This window comes from Papaver somniferum, unplaced genomic scaffold, assembly GCF_003573695.1.
Source record: "Papaver somniferum cultivar HN1 unplaced genomic scaffold, ASM357369v1 unplaced-scaffold_128, whole genome shotgun sequence".
Taxonomy (NCBI): Eukaryota; Viridiplantae; Streptophyta; class Magnoliopsida; order Ranunculales; family Papaveraceae; genus Papaver; species Papaver somniferum.
Genome location: NW_020621936.1, coordinates 3,018,889 through 3,040,504, shown reverse-complemented (window position 1 = coordinate 3,040,504; position 21,616 = coordinate 3,018,889). Strand labels below are relative to the sequence as shown.

Sequence of the window (21,616 nt, the reverse complement as noted above, 5' to 3'; positions counted from 1 at the left end):
TCCTATAGTCGGCAGGGTATTTTTCTATCGACCTTGCCGATTTTTCATACTTTCAGAACTGAAAATGTTGATTCCTTCTATAATTTTGAGTATAAAATCACCCAACAGCTCTACAATCCCATATTTATAAGTGTACGATTTCATTTCCGTTACAAGTAAAATTCTCAAAAAAAAAAAATCAAAATCAAAAATCTACCCACATCCATGAGTTCAATCTAAAATAAAACTTAATTTCAAAATTTTAATCAACTAATGAACTAATTAAATTAATTATCAAATCACATTTATTAGTGTTAATTAATCAAGGGTAGATTAGCCATTTATGTAAATATGTGGCTAAGGGGTATTGTGTTTTACTTCAAAATGACCTTATTTTGTCTCATTTGGTGTATCCCAATTGATTTGGGTATACCCCAATTTGGCCAAGTTATTTAATGATACAAATTTCTTCCCTAGTAACATGTTTTATGGATTTTAGGAAACTTATAACCATGTATTGCTAGTTTTGTAATTTGGATTCCATAAATAAAAAAAAAAAACACTTATATATCATAATTAATAATAATTGAATATTTGTTGTTAGGATCTTGTGAGTTGATGTATTGATTCTTAACTATTATTTATTATTTCGTCTGAAAGCTTAAATTATTATATCACCGGCCATATTGGAAACTAAAAAGCTTCAAGAAAAATATTTGGAAACAAAAACTTTGTGAATGCCTAATATTTTTATTAATCTTGTAAATTTATTTGATATAATGTTCGATGAGTTATGCTTATGTAATATTTATGAACGTATCCATAATTAGTTACGCATAATTTACTTAATTAGTGCGTTCTGCTTATAATACTTCCCCGATTATTTTTATTTTTTAGATTTATTAAAATCATAGTATATTGATGTTATTATCATTATATTCAAATAGGAGTATTAGAAAGTCTCTTTAAAGAAATAAAACGATAGAAAATCACGCATGAAGTAAAAATTTGTATATCTTTGCATTTAATGCGCAGTTTTACTGTTCTACACTCTAACAAGCATTTGATTTGGAAAATAAACCCGACGACTAGTTGTGGGGTATTTTGCAAGGTCATCGACGTATGTTATTACAAATATATATGATGCCCGATGTGGTAGTTAACTAGAAGTTTAAATATATACAAAATTAAGGTTGAAAGGTTCTTCTATCACCATCCATGACTCCCGAAAAATTTGGCTTAAAAATATAATTTCTGTTCAAACCAAAAATAGGATAGAGAAACTTAAATAAAAGTTTTTTTTTTTTTTAATTTTCTCCTTTTACTTTCCAATCTGAAAATTATTTTTTTCTTCTTTTGTATCTCTTACAAACTGGATTGAAGATGTAAAATTGATGGGAATCATGAGACAAGAAGAACGGAGAATCCACATTCCAAACATATGAGAAATGCCGAATACAATAGGAGGTGGGATAGAAGACAACAATAACTATGATATGACCAAGATTTCCAATAGTAATACAAGTACTCCAGATAATTCTGTCAAGCATGAGAAGAAAAAGAAGGTAAGTGCAGTATATTTTTCTTTATTTAAAATATAAAATTAATTTAAAAATATGCTTAAAATGCTTTGTATAATTTCTGATTATATTGTATTTGTCTCGTGCAAAGTCCATTATCCCCAAACTTTTTAGTTCAAAGGCGCGAAAAAACTCCGATGATGATCTTTTCGGAGGAAACGACTCCGGTCATGGTAATATTTTTAATACCATATTAATTTTTACATAGGTTTATATAATTAATCTAAAATGAAAGATGAATTTTTTTATTTTTTTTGTCTTAAACTTTTGAAGTTTTGAATGTTTTTTACATGGAAATATCATAGATCTTGAGAAGAGAATTGCATCAAAGAGGACATCATTTATAGAGTCATCGCCTGTTATGAGAAAAAGTTTTTCTGGTGAGGTTTACGTACACAAGCTTTATATTTTCTTTCATTTTGGTGTTAGTATTTATCATTAATTTAAATTTGACTTCTAAATTTCCTTATAATTGCGAAAAAAAAATAATAGGAACATACTTATTTTGCGAACATGGATTTGAATGAAAATCTTTGAATCGATTAAGAAGGACAATAAAAGTATTTATTATATTATCTTTTTTTATAACACTTTTATTTTGGTAGCTTACCCATATTTGATTAATATTGGGATTGATAATTAAACTGCACTTGATAATAATTATCTATGGTTAGTGAAAAGTAATACACATCACTACTTCCTTGGAAATAACATTTTTTTTTGGTCAATCAACATATTTCAATTCATTCAAATCAAAATACTGATTACATGATCGCTTACAAGAATAATAAAAACATCAACATACAAGATAATCTAATACAATTAAAGATACCAATTGATATTTTGATTTGAATGAAAATATCAAGTTATTCCTTTGAAATAGCAATTGATATTTATACCAGTTATCTCTGGATAGTGGGGATTCATAATTAAACTGTACTATATAAGAGATAGTGAAAAGTAATATACAACACTACTTCCTTTGACAATGAAATTGATATTTTTACCCATAATCTTTCGATAGTGGGTAAAAGCTTATGGTTGTTTGATACTGAAGTACATATGCGCTATGTATTAAAAAGTTTCCCATTAGTAGAGTTTTTCACCAAAAAATGTGAGGTTTAAATGTGTATCAGGTCTAATAAATTCAAGGTTCAAGATCATTGATATTAGTCTGGCTTAACATTTGTAAATTTTTTTTACTATAAAAAAAAACCTCACAACCTATAATTTTAATTTATGAGTTTATTTCCAGAAAGGCTGGCGAAGAATTCTGAAATTGAGGGTTTAAACCTCTCTAATTTCGAAAGACCTATGACATCCCAGTCTGAAACTCAAGATTTCCGGTATGAATAATCGTTTACAGTTTTGTAATGGTGCATTAAATATTTTCTTTCCTGTTACATAATCACTCTTTTATTACTTCATACTAAAAAAAGTTCTTGTTTCTTTGAAGAATATTTGTTGCAACATGGAATGTTGGAGGGAAAGCACCTAATAATGGCCTCAACCTTGAAGATTTCTTGCAGATTGAGGGTTCTTCAGACATTTATATCTTAGGGTTTCAGGAAATAGTTCCATTGAATGCAGGAAATGTTCTTGTACTTGAAGACAATGAACCAGCAGCAAAATGGTTAGCAATCATAAGTCAAGCTCTGAACAGACTACATGAAAACCAACCAGATTACTCAAACAATAATACTTCATCATCTTGTTCTGCTATTACTAATATAAATTGTAATGATTTATCATCTAAAGCATATAGAAATATGAAAACATCATCTCAAGGTGGTATTTTCTTTCATAAACCTTCTCTTAAAGTTCTTAGTAGACATCTTAGGGTTCATAATCAGAATCTCAAGAGTTGTAATTGTCACTTAGAATCATCACCACCTTATAATGAGAAACAACATCCAAGAGATATTAAAAACTTAATACATAAATTTGAGCAAGCGAGTTCTCTTTGTATACGTAATGGCTCGGCTGATGATCGTGAATACTTTTCCATGGCTGCGGGAATTCCCCTTTCACCTTCTTATTTATCTTCTTCGTGTGACTTGAATTATAGGCTCGTAACGAGCAAACAAATGGTGGGTTTATTTTTATCAGTTTGGGCCAGGAAGGAATTGGTTCAATATATTGCACATCTTAGGGTTTCTTCTATTGGGAGAGGAATCATGGGATTCTTAGGTAACAAGGTACTTGTTTATTTCTTTTCTAACTAAGCATCTTAAGATTTTTTTTTGATTTGATGACAATATTCTAAATTTTCGAGGATTACTTTTGTAGGGTTGTATATCGGTTAGCATGTCGTTCCACAAGACGACATATTGCTTTGTATGTAGTCACTTAGCATCAGGAGAGAAAGAAGGATATGAGCTACGTAGAAACTCTGACGTAGCTGAAATCCTAAAGAGTACACAGTTCCCTAAAATTTGCAAGAAGTCGGACCGACGTATACCTGAAAGAATCATTGAACATGAGTAAGTTCCCCTCACCTTTTCCTTGAAATATTGTTTCATAAAATAAAATTCGTTAACATATGAATTGTTGTATAACCTAAATTTACAGCCAGATAATTTGGCTCGGAGATTTGAATTATAGAGTGTCTTTAAGTTATGAAGAAACAAAACTACATTTAGAAGAGAATGATTGGGAAACACTATTACATAAGTATCAGGTTTGAATAATACTTCATTAAGTTTCTTTTTTCATACGTATGCATTAATTGCAGAATTGTACAATAAGGTGTTTTATTTTCTGGATTGCTTGGGTTATTTATTTTTAAACATTTTTTGTTCAATTCAGCTTAATATAGAGAGACACACTGGTAGAGTGTTTAAAGGTTGGAATGAAGGAAAGATTTTCTTTGCTCCTACTTATAAATACACACAGAATTCAGATTCTTATGCGGGAGAAACCACAAAATCTAAAAAGAAGCGTCGGACTCCTGCATGGTATTGTTCAATTTGTTATATATCTAGATCTATGTGATATATTCACATTATTTTTTCTCCAATTCCATTAAATTATTGATTGGAGCTATAATTTTGCAGGTGCGATAGGATATTGTGGTATGGTAATGGGATTGAACAATTATCTTATATTAGAGGAGAATCGAGATTTTCAGACCATATACCAGTATGTGCTGTTTTCACCTCAAAAGTAGTAATGATGAATAATAGTTGTACTACTCCCAGAATCGAAAAGTTCAAGAAAAGATATTCAGTTCAACTTGGTAGAACCGAGTATGAAGACGTGGTACCTAAAAGACACAGCTTTTACGGGTTCTAGTGAACTTATGATGTTCATTTTTTTTATCATCACCGTCAGGCAATTCATTGTATATTACTACGGAGTAAAAGTAACAAGAATGCAAGATCATAAAAACTGGACGAAGTAATTTAAATATTGCATCAGATTACCTCAAACCTCAAATATGTTTTATGATTTCATCCGTCTTATTTTGAAACAGAAGTGTGACCTGCTTGTTATCACGATATTGTACTGCATTTTTGTACTAATACATTTAAGGTTCGAAAGTACATACCAATTTTTTCATAGTCTACACTTTTCATGTGGTATTGTTATAAAACCATGGGTTGTACAAAAGTGTGGAACTTGTTTTATTAAAAGATGATTATGGTGGTGGATCATGATGAATATGATCCTCATGATATACATATGTGAAAAAAAACAGTTCCAGGGATTTCACTCAAATATAACATCACAGATATACCAAGATTGAATCGTATACTATATTATGGATGAAGTAACTTATCCAAAATTGAATACATTCCTTAATATTTATAGTCAACGACTTGTAACATAAATTTCTTCTTAAAAACTCAATTATTTATTTCGTTCCATATGACCCAGTCTGTCGTAGGTAGAAGATACATCCAACTCATCTCTCGAGACCTTCATAACCCCATTGCAGAATACGTCATGCACTGTATTTGGTATCACCTATGACCATCCCATTTTTGCAAACAACTTTTTCTAACACTCCTGCATGCATAAACTAACAACATCTGTTATCTCCACTAGGAATTTCAAATACTGAAAAACATATTTTCATCACCTTTTCAATGACAAGAAACCCTCATATATTCTCCTTCATTATTTTTGTTGGACTTTAAACACAAAAGCATTATCTCTATCATCTTCAATTCTTCATCAAACCGTATGTTCTTACTCTTTCCTTCATATGTTGTTTAAATTGAGTTTATCTACCATCCAGAACATTAGATATGTTGTGCAATATAACGTAAGTTTATTAGTAGTCTAATAGAAGTGTAAGACTACTATTAATAGTATGTTTTAGTATACAAAAGAGAGTAGTCCACATGTCTCTTGGTATTAGGTCAAATATGAACTTAGTATTTATAGTTGAGTTAGTTTTGTTATCTTGTAATCAAATCTATAATATAAAACAGAATGTATTTTTGAGCTTGGACGGTCGGATAACATTTTGAGAGACAAACGTTGCATCCGACCATCCCAGTTTCGTCCCAGCGAAAGACATCTGACGGACATCGTTTCTGTAACCCTTCTCATTATAAATCAAAATTTATTAATCTTTTATTATTGCATCACTTCTTAACTCAAGATATTCAAATAAACATTAAATGAAACATAATATATCATATATGCATTAATTTGATTTAGTGGTGGCATAATGAATCAAATGGGAAATGAGATTTATTTATTTATTTTTGGATAATGTATATGTATAATTTTACAATGTATTTATAGAAAATATTTTCGCTTAAAACAAAATTGAAAACTATCTTGCAAAGGAATATGATTTAAAGTCCGGAAAAAAAGAAAAATTACACCAGTCAGATATCATATTAAAGCAGTGTCGTTACGACATGAGCTATATCTAGATATTTATTAGAACTCTCTATTAACCTCATGTCGTGCCGTTATGACACGGATTATTTCTAATTGCATCACAAATATGAACTTAGTATTTATAGATGAGTTAGTTTTGTTAGCTTGTAATCAAATATGAACTTAGTATAATTGAGTTAGTTTTGTTAGCTGGTAATCATATTGCATTGAGAAAGATCTTATAAACTTCCTATTTTGCACACTAAAAATCAATCTTAAACCATCAGTTATTCCATCTCTACTGCAGAACCGGACATGAGTGTTTCTCACTCAAATAATCAATAGCTTGTATAAGAGTGTAAATCAAGAAGATATGATCCTAGTGGCGTAAAAAAATCATCAAAAGAAGAAGTTTTTAGCTCAATAGTTAACAAATAAAAGTTAAGATTTTAAAGAAAAATAATAGCAAGTAGTAGCAACTCAAATCTCTACATTCAAAAACCTTGTTCATGTCTCAAGATGTATGGAGATAGTTTAAGATGGGTATGAATAATCCGAAAATTCAACAAATATGACGAATGTTCAAATGGATCTACTCAAGTAAAATACAAAGAAGAATGCAAAAACAGTCATGTAACTTCAACAAGGCATTGGTGACAAAATTCTTCTCTATTCACATAAAACTAAGAAAGAGTTGGGATTTTCTTTAAGTAGAGTATGGAGGAAACAAGATATATATATTTATCTTATCTTTAAAATCGTAACTTTTATCAAAAGGGAGAAAGATATGAAAGAGTGAGAGACAACGGGACAAGAATAAAGAAAAGGTTCGGGTTGAATTCAGATTGGCACGGTTTTTTTTCCTTGAAATCTTTAGCAAAATCTCAACAGAAATCATGAGAGAGAAGAAAAGTCATCCTAGTTAAAAATGCGGGGGTCTAAAAACCACACCCAACAATTCGTTTGGCAATCTGAGGGGACTTACTCCAATACATTTTCTAGAGAATCAATTAGACAGTCAGACTCAACCTAGAACAAAGTATATCAAAGAGTATTAATATCTCTAACTCTTAACTCAATCTGCAATCAGCAAATAGAAATTTGCGAGCCCGATTGAATATAAGAGGAATAACTTGAACTGTACCAAAGACCAATGTTCAAATGTCAATCAATGTAAATCAACAACCCAAGGTTGGATATTCTAATTGGTTGATCTTAACGTACAACATGTGATATTTCAATTATATAACAAAATATAATGCGGAAAAGAAATAACACAGACACCAAAATTTTATTAACGAGGAAACCGCAAATGCAGAAAAACCCCGGGACCTAGTCCAGGTTGAACATCACATTGTATTAAGCCGCTACAGACACTAGCCTACTATCTATAACTTCGTACTGGACTGTAGTTGAACCCTAATAAATCTCACACCGATTCAAGGTACAGTTGCGCTCCTTACGTCTCTAATCCCATCAAGATACTACGCACTTGATTCCCTTAGCTGATCTCACCCACAACTAAGAGTTGTTGCGACCCAAAGTCGAAGACTTGATAAACAAATCTGTATCACACAGAAAAGTCTATAGGATTGAATAAATCTGTCTCCCATAGAAATACCCAAAAGTTTTTGTTCCGTCTTTTGATAAATCAAGGTGAACAGGAACCAATTGATAAACCGGACTTATATTCCCGAAGAACAACCTAGTATTATTAATCACCTCACAATAAACTTAATCGACTAGCGAAACAAGTTATTGTGGAATCACAAACGATGAGACGAAGGTATTTGTGATTACTTTTCTATCTTGCCTATCAGAGATATAAATCTCAAGCCAATTTTACAATTGCACTCAATCACGATAGAAACAGCAAGATCAGATCACGCAACTACAAAGAGGATATTTGGGTCTGGCTTAACAATCCTAATGAAGTCTTCAAGTCGTTAACCTACAGGGTCCCGAGAAGAAACCTAAGGTTAAAGGAGAATCGACTCTAGTTATGCAACTAGTAGAAAACAAGAGGTGTGGGGATTAGGTTTCCCAGTTGCTAGAGTTCTCCTTTATATAGTTTTCAAATAAGGGTTTGCAATCCAAGTTACCTTGGTAATAAAGCATTCAATATTCACCGTTAGATGAAAACCTGATTCAAGCAAGCTAATATCTTTCAACCGTTAAATCGAACTTATCTTGTTATATACAAATGAAATGTACCCTCATTTAGGTTTATGTAACCGTACCCAAACGTGTACACCATGTTGGTTCACAAATAGTTAACCGAGGTTATCCATATGATTACTCTTATATCAACCTTATTCATCTTAACCATAACTAGTTCAAATGAGTCAAATGAAACTAGTTAAAGAGTTGTTGAATTGCTATATTCTCATGGATTTATATAAGAACACAATTGAAGCAAAATCGGTTTGATTCACTCGAATTGATACATGAACATTGTAGCCACTGTTTGCAAAGATTGCATTCCTTATTGATAAATGTTTTAGGTTCATGTACAACCGATTTTAGAAACTAACCACTTAAGTATGCGTACTTAAGCAACCGGATTTGAGTTTGTTTTAGTTTTCAAACTCAGCAGAAATTCACGGACGTGAACTTTCCGCCAGTATGCGTACGGGTACGCGTACTTTAGGTAACCGGATGAGTTTGGTTTTGGTTTTCAAACTCAGCAGAAATTCACGGACATGAACTTCCGCCAATATGCGTACGGGTATGCATACTTACCCAGTCTCCTACAACCATTTTGTATACACACAAGTACGCATACTTTAGGTTCCCGGTTTTGGACTTATACACAAATGTGCGAACACACTCTATGCTTATATCCAAAGATGGTTACAAAACTCTTTACTTCAATCATTGAAACATTCTTCTATAATGACAATAGCCGCTTTCACACACTATTAGCATCAAAGCAATTTTCAAGATATTGAAATAATCATTATCGAAACATTCCAAGTCTTACACCAAATAATTGTATCACACAAACCATGTAAGATGTTACTCGAAAATTTTCTCATGATATAAGATGAACTTGGTCGAAGCGAAAGCTTACCAACACATATTTCGAGAAATATGTAAGCGAGATATACTCAGCTCGAAATCTCAAATGTGTATATAGAAAACTATATCGTAATATGACTTATGTCTCAATACATGATATAGAGTAGAAATAGACTTTCCAAGTGATAGATGAGTTTAAGTCTCCACATACCTTTTGTCGATGAAGTACCACAAGCTCTCCTTAGTAGTTTTTCGTCTTCAAGTGATAAACGCCGTGAAGTCTAAGCTCAACTACACAAACTATGTCCTAGTCCGAGACATCTATAAATAGGCTAGAAATCAAGACTTATAGTTTTGATCGCTAACATTGACAAACATGCTTGAGATAGCAACGCATGTGAGTTCAACCGAGCAGTGCTCTAACAATCTCCCCCTTTGTCAATTTTAATGACAAAACTATCAATACATATGGATTACAAAATAAATAAAAATTATAGCTTCTCATCTAAATGCTTGATCTCCTTGGCAACTTAAACGCGACTCGAAATCTTCGTCACTTCCAAGTACTCCATGATCCTAAAGGTTGTAAATTCAGCATCATAGTTGTTGAAGATCCGTAACGATAACAATGAGAAAACAAATGCTCTCAATCATTGTTATATAGTGTCATAGTATTATTACACGGCATCAAAGTTCAATTGTATCACAACTTTGACAACAATACTATAGTGATATGTATCACTCCCCCTTAGTCAATACTTCATCTCGACATGAAAACCACTCCCCCTTACATAATGATCCGTAAACCATATGTATTTGTAGTATCACACTACACATTAATTCTCCCCCATTTTGTCAATATAAGTTGGCAAAGGTACGAAAACTAGTGGGATCCTCATGAATACCATATCAACTTATTTAGATGCCATCATAAATTCGAAGCTAAATGCATTCATCAAGGAGTTTATAAAGATACAAGATAACCCCTATAATATTCCACGACCGCACTCCTCACAAAGATTTGGCAATTAAGCACAAGTTCAAAAAGAACTCTCCCACATAAAATGTCATTCCTGGAAGAACAACAAGAGCGACCTTACTTTCACGAGAAAAGAAGGATTTCATCGGACACCGAAAATCACAAAAGGAAATGATTTTTCATCCAAAAAATCTCAACTAAACTAACCACAAGAGAAACCATGATTAATTTAATCGGAAAACTCAACCAAATTAACCACAAAAAGATTCATGATTAATCTAGTTGGAAATGCTCACATAAGATGACTTACGGAGCCGCACAGTATATACATAAAGATATGGATCAGGGAAGATCAATATTGCGGAATAGACAAAGATTCATTCTATTTTCATCATTATTTTCATAACGATATATAATAGACATAATCTTTGTAGACAAAAATTCATCCTATCTTCCATAAATTATTTGCATAATGACATAATAGGTTCAATTTTTGTTTGTCAAAAGTTCATTCAATCTTTTATCAATACTTTCATATCGATATATGAAAGAGATAACTTTTGACCACGTATGGGACAATCATAGTTCACGGACGCAAACAGACATATCCCATAACAAATTGCAATATATAAAACCAATAAAGATTAAACTGCAAAAACAATCTTTTCCCTTTGAAGGTAGAATCAATCTTTTTCGCACTGATTTACACCAAGAGTGGTTATCAAAGGCGTATAAAAAGATTTTTTTAACAAAGAAGAACATACAAAGTCATTAAAGACCATGCATCATAGTTCACATAAGATGATTGTGAACATTCAAGAATCCCATATCAATGCGTACTACTGCCTATTCTTGAACTTCCTTCTTTGCGATTCACCAACATCATTCTTTTAAAAGCTACAAATGATCTTATAAGATAATTACTCCAAGAATCCAAGTGCTCAAGTCCAACAGAAGTAGAACAAGTGCGATGAAACAGAGCAAATTACTCAAAAACAAGATACGGGACAAAGACCAACCTCAACTCATTCAAATTTGGGATTTCTCATCATCATTTTTAAGAGAATTCAAAGAGGAAGAGAATGCAAAAAGAATGAAGTCATTCCGAGTTCGGACGAAGAAGTTACGGCCAAAACAAATTTACCGAATATCGACGTCAAGTATGCATACGGGTTTGCAAACGAATTTTGGTATCCTGGAGCAGTATGCAAACGGGTATGCATACTTAAACCCCTGGATTTTGATTTTAAATGATGTTATGCATACCTGGTATGTGTACCATGTAGACCAAACATCCCGAACTATTATTTTCAAACCTAAACATTTAAGAACCTTAAACACAGATCAAGTTAGGTAGAAATGAACGATAAGAAAGGTGCGTGGATCATTATAAGTTCTCTAAGCAAATAAAAACGCATATCTTTCTCAAGTTTATAGACATTCATTTTTAGAAGAATCCAGTTGAATTCTACAACCTTACCGAACATAATCTGTGGGCCCCAATTTTCGTGCTTCCCTCACCGTATACATAGCAGGGCATTCCTTGGTGAGGATGCACTTACAATAAAATCAAGTTGTGTTGGGGTGAAAAATGTCTTTCTCACCACAATTTACCTTTGGATTATCATGAAAGGTATCGCTTTTAGAGCCTTTCACATCCAATTCCATTTTTCCAAAAAACTTGTTAAGTTTCAACATCATGGATACTGCCTTCTCCATAGTCATGGAATTTTCTGGAAGATCATTCCTTTTCACACTCAAAGAATCATTGGATTTCTTTGGTACCCACTTTTGAGTGTGTTTAGGAGCAACCGGAACCTTCTCCCCATTACTCTCTTCAAGATTTCTCGGAAGAGAAATGGATTGACTATTCTTTTGCAAGTTAGTCTTTCTCCAATTGGGAGCATCGGATCTTGTCTTAGTCTTTACGAAGTTATCCTTTTGATAACCATTATGATTGTGAAAAGGATTCGTATGACGTTTATAGAAAATCTAGATTTATCACAACATTAATTCCTTTGCCTAAAGGTTGGATAGTTACAACATGTAGCGTTAAGGGGATTAGTCTTAACATATGATCTTGGTTTCGCAACTTCTTGGTGATGCCCAAACAAGAACATCATGAAATTTCTCATTCCTTATACGGAAACGACATATCCTTTCCAGGTGACCTTTATTTCCGCAATAGTGACAAACATAAGGAATGTTCTTACCTCGATCTGTGTGTGCTGACTTTGGAGGTTGATATACTTTGCTATTTTGAACCTTAACTGTCGGTGAAGGTATTTAACTTTTTCCATCAGTGGAAACCTTTTGTTGAGAAGAATCACTAGCCTTGACAAATTTTACCTCTTTGCTAATACTTGGAGCATCTATTCCCTTATAGCCCAATCCTCGTGTATCACGATGATTTTTACTTGCTCCTAGCATAGTGGTTAACTTGCTTGAACTAGTATTGAAATTTTTCAAGTCATCTTCCAACATCTTGATTTTATCAAGAGAAGCAGTTAAATCAGCCTCAAGACGTTTTTCTCAAGCGAGAAAAACGCTTTCTCTGTCGTCAAAACTAACTTGTTGAGAGTTAATCCTTGCTTCAGATTCTTCTAGTTTCTCTTCCAATGAAAAGTAATTTTAATAAAGATTATCACATTCATGTGACTTCATACGTAGGTTTTCCTCAGAATCCTTGAGGATCGATTCGTTAGAACGATTCGGAACATAAACATCTGTGTAACATCTTCTCAACTGCTTGTTTTTTCGACAGAGAGGAGTCAGAAGAGGTGTGACATGAGAAGTTGTCATATTCTTCTTTTCCAACGAGTTCAAAACCTTAACATACTCTAAGACTTCCTCATCAACCTCTCTATTAATATCTGAATCACCTTCATCAGAAAGTTCATCCAACTGTTCTTTTAGGAGTGTTTCCCAGTTATCAACAGTTTTTATATTAAGAGAATGTTTAGATATTGACATAAATGTGACAGTTCTTTCACGTGAATCCAAATTTTGAAAAACATCTGGTAATTTATGACCTGGTACGTTATTAGAGATAGACTCGTCCATAATCAGATCGCTACAAACACAGACTTATGAGGTCTTTAATGTGTTTGCCTGCTCTGATATCAATTGAAAATGCGAGGTCTAACAACCACACCCAACAATTCGTTTGGCAATCTTAGAGTACTTACTCCAATACACTTTCTAGAGAATCAACTAGATAATCAGCCTAAATCTAGAATAAAGTATATCAAAGAGTATTAATATCTCTAACTCTTAATTCAATCTGCAATCAGCAAATAGAAATCTGCGAGACCGATTGAATATAAAAGGAGTAACTTGAACGGTACCAAAGACCAATGTTCAAGTGTCAATCAATGTAAATCAACAACCCAAGGTTGGATATTCTAATTGATTGATTATAACGAACAACCTGTGATATTTCAATTATATAACAAAATATAATGCGGAAAAGAAATAACATAGACACCAAAATTTTGTTAACGAGGAAACCGCAAATGCAGATAAACCCCGGGACCTAGTCCAGATTGAACACCACATTGTATTAAGCCGCTATAGACATTACCCTACTACCAATTAACTTCGGACTGAACTGTAGTTGAATCCTAATCAATCTCACACTGATTCAAGGTAAGTTGCGCTCCTTACGTCTCTGATCCCAGAAGGATACTATGCACTTGATTGCCTTAGCTGATCTCACCCACAACTAAGAATTTCTATGACCCAAAGTAGAAGACTTGATAAACAAATCTGTATCACACAGAAAAGTCTATAGGATTGAATAAATCTGTCTCCCACAGAAATACCCAAGAGTTTTTGTTCCGTCTTTTGATAACCGAACTTATATTCCCGAAGAACAACCTAGTATTATCAATCACCTCACAATAAACTTAATCGACTAGCGAAACAAGTTATTGTGGAATCACAAACGATGACACGAAGGTGTTTGTGATTACTTTTCTATCTTGCCTATCGGAGATATAAATCTCAAGCCAATTTTACAATTGCACTCAATCATGATAGAAACAGCAATATCAGATCACACAACTACAAAGTGAATAGTTGGGTCTGGCTTCACAATCCCAATGAAGTCTTCAAGTCGTTAACCTACAGGGTCCCGAGAAGAAACCTAAGGTTAAAGGAGAATCGACTCTAGTTATGCAACTAGTAGCACACATGAGGTGTGGGGATTAGGTTTCCCAATTGCTAGAGTTCTCCTTTATATAATTTTCAAATCAGGGTTTGCAATCCAAGTTACCTTGGTAATAAAGCATTCAATATTCACTGTTAGATGAAAAACCTGATTCAAGCAAGTTAATATCTTTCAACCGTTAGATCGAACATAGCTTGTTATACACAAATAAAATGTACCCTCATTTAGGTTTATGTAACCGTACCTAAACGTGTACACCATGTTGGTTCAAAAATAGTTAACCGAGGTTAGCCATATGATTGCTCTCATATCAACCTTATTCATCTTAACCATAACTAGTTCAAATGAGTCAAATGAAACTAGTTAAAGAGTTGTTCAAATGCTATATTCTCATGGATTTATACAAGAACACAATTGAAGAAAAATCGATTTGATTCACTCGAATCGATATATGAACATTATAGCCACGGTTTGCAAAGATTGCATTCCTTATTGATAAATATTTAGGTTCATGTACAACCGATTTTAGAAAGTAACACACTTAAGTATGCGTACGGGTATGCGTACTTAAGCAACCGCATTCGAGTTTGTTTTAGTTTTCAAACTCAGCAGAAATTCACGGACGTGAACTTTCCGCAAGTATGCGTACAGGTACGCGTACTTTAGGTAACTGGATGAGTTTGGTTTTGGTTTTCAAACTCAGCAGAAATTCACGAACGTGAACTTCCGCCAGTATGCGTACGGGTACGCATACTTACCCAGTCTCCTACAACCATTTTTTATACACACAAGTATGCATACTTTAGGTTTCCGGTTTTGGACTTATATAGAAATGTGCGAACACACTCTATGCTTATATCCAAATATGGTTACAAAACTCTTTATTTCAGTCATTGAAACATTCTTCTATAATGATAATAGGCGTTTTCACACACTGTTAGCATCAAAGCAATCTTTAAGATATTGAAATAATCATTATCGAAACATTCCAAGTCTTACACCAAATGATTGTATCACACAAACCATGTAAGATGTTACTCGACAATTTTCTCATGATATAAGATGAACTTGGTCGAAGCGAAAGCTTACCAACACATATTTCGAGGAAACTGTAAGCGGGATATACTCAGCTCGAAATCTCAAATGTGTATATAGAAAACTATATCGTAATACGACTTATGTCTCAATATAGGAGATCGAGTAGAAATATACTTTCCAAGTGATAGATGAGTTTAAGTCTCCACATATCTTTTGTCGATGAAGTTCCAAAAGATCTCCTTAGTAGTTCTTCGTCTTCAAGTGATAAACACCGTGAAGTCTAAGCTCAACTACACAAACTATGTCCTAGTCCAAGACATCTATAAATAGGCTAGAAATCAAGACTTATAGTTTTGATCACTAACATTGACAAACATGCTTGAGATAGCAATGCATGCGAGTTCGACCGAGCAGTGCTCTAACACTAGTGACGAAGATAGAGTCGTCCAGATGGCGAAGAGAAGCGTCGTTTTTTCAAATTTGAAATCATTATGGACTATCAAACATGGAGAATCAGGTAAGTGAGGGAAATATGCCAGGGTTAGAATCACAATTAACATCACTAAACGCCTCAGGAAATTCATTAAGGTTACTCTACCATCAACAAAAATTTGCATTGTTCAGTTAAAATATGAAAAGCTCCCAAGGATGTGTTATTATTATGGTTTTTTCGGCCACTTCATGAAGCAATGCTAGTTTTGTCCCGAAAATTGGAGGGTTTAGATATCGAAATGGAACAAGGATTCGAGCAAAAAATCAAGGAGCTCAACTTAGCAAGATACACCGAGGACATTCAGGCCAACTTCAGGCAAGTACTACCTCCTATTCCAAACTAGACTATTGAAATTCGGGGACCCATTGTCATAAACATCTCAGCTAATCAACTTCATTCACCATCCACCAATTCTCCTTCAACTATCCACCCGTGCACCAATCTTTTGGGTCGTGAACCGTCAGCCGCCAAACCCACTATTACATTATTAGCAAAACAAAAGGTAACGGATCCTTTAATTCCTCTCATCACTCCTACCACTTAAGCCACCATAATTAATGGTATTGATTGCAAATTGAAAGAAAATGACAACGATTTTTCCTCTTCATCTTCTCCGGAGATTACAAAGCAATCAATTATAATTAATTCCCTCCACATGAATCCTGTTACCGAGAAGGATCTACCACCCCACCAATCATTTGTCTCACCATCATATCAGACCAATGAACCCATACCCCACTCAGAATCAAATAATATCATTTTTCATGCTGACTCAACTAAAATCATCAACAACACAACCATCAATAATCATATTTCAACCCAATTTCAACCAAACACACTCATTTCAGTATCTCCCACGACCCCATCATCCCTTGTATCAAAAGGAATGAGTTTCGCGTCCAAGAAAAGATGGAAAAGATAAGTTAGGATAAAAAAAAAGCACTGAATATGCTTCCATTTGACTATCTGGTAGAAAGAGAGCCCCTACCCCTATGGTCTGTGACCCTCCAAAAAAAATACAACATAACTACCTTTTTACTACTGAAAAGGGTGTGGCGACTATCCTGAAAAACTGGCAAGGGTCATGTTAGTGTTGTCATGGAACTGTCATGGTATGGGGAATGACACGACAGTTTCTACTTTAAGTCCATTCCTTAAGGCGTGCAACCCCTCAATCCTTTTTCTATCTGAAACTAAACTCAATAAGAGAAACAGTATCAAATTTTGTAACTCTCTTAATTTTCGGCATTTTCATTACGTTCCTAGTATTGGTATAAGTGGTGGCTTGGCTCTATTTTGTCAAAATGGTGTCGATCTTTCAGTAACTATTTCTAATCCAAATATCATCAGATGTGTGATAGAACAAAGGTATTCAATCCCAATATGGGAACTACTTTGCATTTATGGCCCTCCTGATCCGAGGTAGAGAAATCAGTTTTGGGCTAATTTTTCTTCTTTGGTTGTTGATATTGATGATCTGTGGTGCCTAATTGGAGATCTTAATGTGATTAACAAAAATACTGAAAGCATGGTCGCGCTAGCTCCTCTAATAACCTTTGAAAAGAGTTTAAAAAATTCCTTATAGACATAGATATTATGGACTTGGGATTCTCTGGTCCGGCGTTTACATGGTGCAGATATACAAAACATGTTGATCCAATCTTTGAAAGACTAGATCGAGTTTTATCTAGTTCTTTCTGGAGATTATTATTTGAAGATGCGGATGTTCTACATCTCTCAAGGATTGGAAGTGATTATGCTCAGATCCTTCTAAATACCTTGAGAAAGGGTCCAAAACATAAAAAGCAGTTTAAGGTCGAGTATCACTGGACTGATATCCACTGTTCATTGAAGAATTTGAGAAAAGTTGGAACACCTCAGCTGGAAGCACCCTAAACAGACTTGAAGTTCTCGGAAAACATCTCACGAAGTGGAGTAACCAAACCTTTGGCCATATTTATCGTGAGTTGCAAGAAGAAGGACAAAATTTAGTGGCATTGCAATCCAAAACTCACTTAACAGATACAAGAGAAAATTGTTCTCAAAAACATTGACACTCTTGTGAAAAGCGAGAGAATATTCTGGTAACAACACAACAAATCTAATTAGATCCCTAATATCGACAAATATACTCACATATTTCACTTATCTGTTATTCACAAAATGAGCAAAAACAGGATTATCACCTTAAAAAACGAGAATGATGATTGGGTTTATGATAATGACACAATCAAAGAGATGCTCATAACTCATTTTCACAATGTTTTTAAAGTTTATGATTCTGTGTATCCTAACTTGTTTTCTATGGATAATGCTAATCCCTCTCTGAGTCAGAATGCAGGTTACTTGCTGTTGATCCCCTCATCTGAAGAAATTTATACTATCTAAAGAACATGAAACTCTTAAAGTCTCCTGGCCCAGACGGGTATCCGGCTCTCTTCTACAAGAAAAGTTGGCACATCTTGGGATAAGAGATTACATCACTTATCAAGAGTGTTTCAGATATACTATGCTCCCACTAGGTCTTAAACACACTTATCTTGCCCTTATTCCCAAGAGTAAGCACCCATAATCACCTGTGGATTACATGCCAATATCATTATGCAATGTGTTGTATAAGGTTGTCGCAAATATTATTACGGAGAGGCTTAGTCCTTTTTTTTGATGAACTCATTGAAAAAAACCAATCTTCCTTCATCCTTGAAAGGCAGATCATTGATAATATTGTATCCACTAAAGAGCTTGTCCACTCTATGAGTCATTTGAACTATATTCTTGGATCGTTTGCGCTCAAGCTGGACATGAGCAAAGCATACGATAGAGTTGACTGTGGTTTCTCGAGAATGTCCATGCATAGTTTTAGTATTATTGGTCTTATTCACAGTTTAATTATGAATTGTGTGCATTCCACACCTTTCTCAATACTCCTTAACAGGTAACCAGAAGGTTTTTTTCGAGAGGAAAGGGGAATTAAGCAAGGATGCCCATTGTCGCCTTAAATGTTCATTCTATGCTCTCAAAGTCTTTCTGGTGCCATCACGAGAATGGAGTTGGATGGTCTTTACTTCGGTTACAGGCTAAATAGGTGGGATCCTCCAGTGACACACCTGATGTTGGCATATGATGTTATGATATTTGGGGTCATGAACGAGAAGACAATGGATTCCATTTCAATAATTCTCCAAGATTATTCTTCTTGGTCAGGGAAACAGGTGAACATCTCCAAATCCTTCATCATGATCAGAAAAGATGTTTTCGTTGAAAGACAAAACAATGTTATTTCAAGACTTGGCATGATGTAAATATGAAACAATATAAAATGAAAAATGGTAGTTTTGGGTTCGTTGGCAAGGAAACGATATAAACGTGTGGTCTGATCCCTGGATTCCTCACATACCTGGTCATATTCCACCTCTACCTCAAGATGGCATCTATGTTGTAAATAAAGTTGATGAACTCATTATTCAAGAGGACTGCGAGTAGAACCAGACCTTAGTGCAACAAGTGTTTTGCAATTATGTGGCTGAATTTTTTTTTGCATCCCATTATACGCAGGCTCCTCTGAAGATAAGTTGATTTGACAATTAACTGAGCATGGGATGTTTACATCCCCTTCTTTTCAGAAGTTAATGGCAACGAAAAATGGTGAATCCTCATGTATCGGCGATACGTCTTTTCCCGGGCGTAAATTCTGGTTCATCAAGCTACTTGCTCCAAAGGTCAAGATGTTTATATGGAGATTACTTCACGATAGTGTAGGCACTCTTATCAAGCTTAGTAATTTCATTGAGGCAATCCCAAAAGATGTCAATTCTGCGGAGCCGCTGATAAAACTATAAACCAAATATTCTTGCATTGTCAGTTTTCGAAGGTAATCCTTTTTGGATCTCTCCTATCATTCAAAATTTTAGATAACCAACCATTAACAGTGAAGCAATGACTTTCTCGTTGTTTTATGGTGCAAAATAATGATTATACTATCTGCCTCGGTGCTTCCTTGTTCTGGGCTATTTGGAGAGCCAGACTTCATGTTGAAAAGAAAATTCCCCACATTCCTGCTATTCTCAAGAAAGCTTCTTGTTGGTTCCAAACTTTCTACCATCTAGAAATATTTCTCCAATTACAGACCAGCAAATTGCAGCTACTGCCGAAATTCACAGTAATATACTAAACTGGTCTCCTCCCCCTATTGGCCATGTGAAGATCAATGCAGATGCGGCTAATCATCTCGGTTATTCTGCAGTTGTTGATGTATTGAAAGACCATAATCATCTCGGCTAATCATCTCGGTTATTCGGCTAATCATCTCGGTTATTGCACCTAGTTTGGTTATTCTTGATAGCCTTCTCTTATGACATAAAGGTCACTCAAACAAGATCAAAGTATTGACAGGATCTTTAGAACTGTCGTTATATCTAAAGACAACTTATGATCATACATTGTTAACAAACTTCGTTTTGTGTGTAATCAATCATAAGTGGATTCAAGTTTGTGGTATGCAGATACATAAGAAGGCAACTGAAGATTTGAAGACAAGAAGATTTTCCTTATTGGTTTTTGTATTTCGTGATTTGTGCACACATCTTAATCGACTGGGATCCAACTAGATCTTGTTTATATCGGCATCTCTTTATGGTTCTCTTTGAGATCTATTTAGATTGATTGTGAATCTAGATATAATTACTTCGGTAATAAGGATCTTGATTGATCTAAACTCGACAAAGGAGTTTACTAGTTTAAGCGGAAGAGCCTTTGTCACAAACTCAACGAATCTTTTTCTAAAAGATTATTGGAGTAGTTACCAAACAGCTTTGTTCCTTTACTGTTTGGAAGACGATCAAAAGGAGTTGAGAGTGATTTCTTTTTTAGGATTCACGGACGTGACCAGACGGTCATAGACGCTAGGATACTGAGGGAACTAAGTAACTAGGGGTAGATTAATCAGTCTCTACCATATGAAGTTGGCATTGTACTTTGTGTAGCGGCTTAATTCTGAGAGTATTCTAATTGGACTAGGTCCCAGGGTTTTTTTGTATTTGCGGTTTTCTCGTTTACAAAATCTTACTTTTACTTTCCGCAATTATAATTTATTTATATAATTAAAAGTAAATACACTTGTACGTCAATCCTAATCACTTGACATTGATCCTATAGTCAATCGGTCATGTACAGTAACTATTATCAAGTGAATGTCAAGTTATTGTAAATTTGTCCATAGACGACCACACTTGGTATCGGACTTATAGGTTAAAACGAAAAACGTGGTGTATTTGGGTACGCTCATCATTTCATATTCTTATTGTTTTAAGGAGGAACACTAGCTTTTGAAGTAACCTATTTATGTGTTCTACATTAGCTACTTTGAATATTATCATCTTCCAATTATTAAAGTTAATTTAGTTAAATTTTACTTTGCAGATGATTGCAATACCTAATTTTTATCGATTATTATGTGTATTGCTTATTTTTTTAGATTTTTTTCTTTGGCATCAAATTTCTGGTTATTAGAATGGATA

The 21,616-nt window shown here is 34.1% G+C and overlaps 1 protein-coding gene across 2 annotated transcripts; it reads left to right on the top strand.

The window, feature by feature from the left end:
* The first annotated feature begins 1,295 nt into the window (after positions 1-1,295).
* On the top strand, positions 1,296-5,122 carry LOC113331782 (type I inositol polyphosphate 5-phosphatase 5-like). Of its 2 annotated transcripts, XM_026578420.1 has the most exons (9): positions 1,296-1,544; positions 1,651-1,732; positions 1,865-1,939; positions 2,815-2,905; positions 3,016-3,757; positions 3,849-4,042; positions 4,131-4,239; positions 4,368-4,516; positions 4,616-5,122. In XM_026578420.1, the coding sequence occupies exons 1-9, from the start codon at positions 1,428-1,430 to the stop codon at positions 4,851-4,853; spliced, it is 1,797 nt and encodes a 598-aa protein (XP_026434205.1). In that variant the 5' UTR covers positions 1,296-1,427; the 3' UTR covers positions 4,854-5,122. The 2 variants fall into 2 exon arrangements, with proteins under 2 accessions (XP_026434205.1, XP_026434206.1); XM_026578421.1 differs by lacking the exon at positions 1,296-1,544 and having other exon boundaries at positions 1,689-1,732; positions 2,819-2,905.
* The last annotated feature ends 16,494 nt before the right edge of the window (positions 5,123-21,616 follow it).

Coding starts and splice junctions, on each gene's coding strand:
- LOC113331782 (XM_026578420.1), top strand. CDS start 1,428: ATGCCGAATACAATAGGAGGTGGGATAGAAGACAACAATAACTATGAT. Junction 3,758..3,848: donor TGGGATTCTTAGGTAACAAG/GTACTTGTTTAT, acceptor TTACTTTTGTAG/GGTTGTATATCGGTTAGCAT. Junction 4,043..4,130: donor GAAAGAATCATTGAACATGA/GTAAGTTCCCCT, acceptor CTAAATTTACAG/CCAGATAATTTGGCTCGGAG.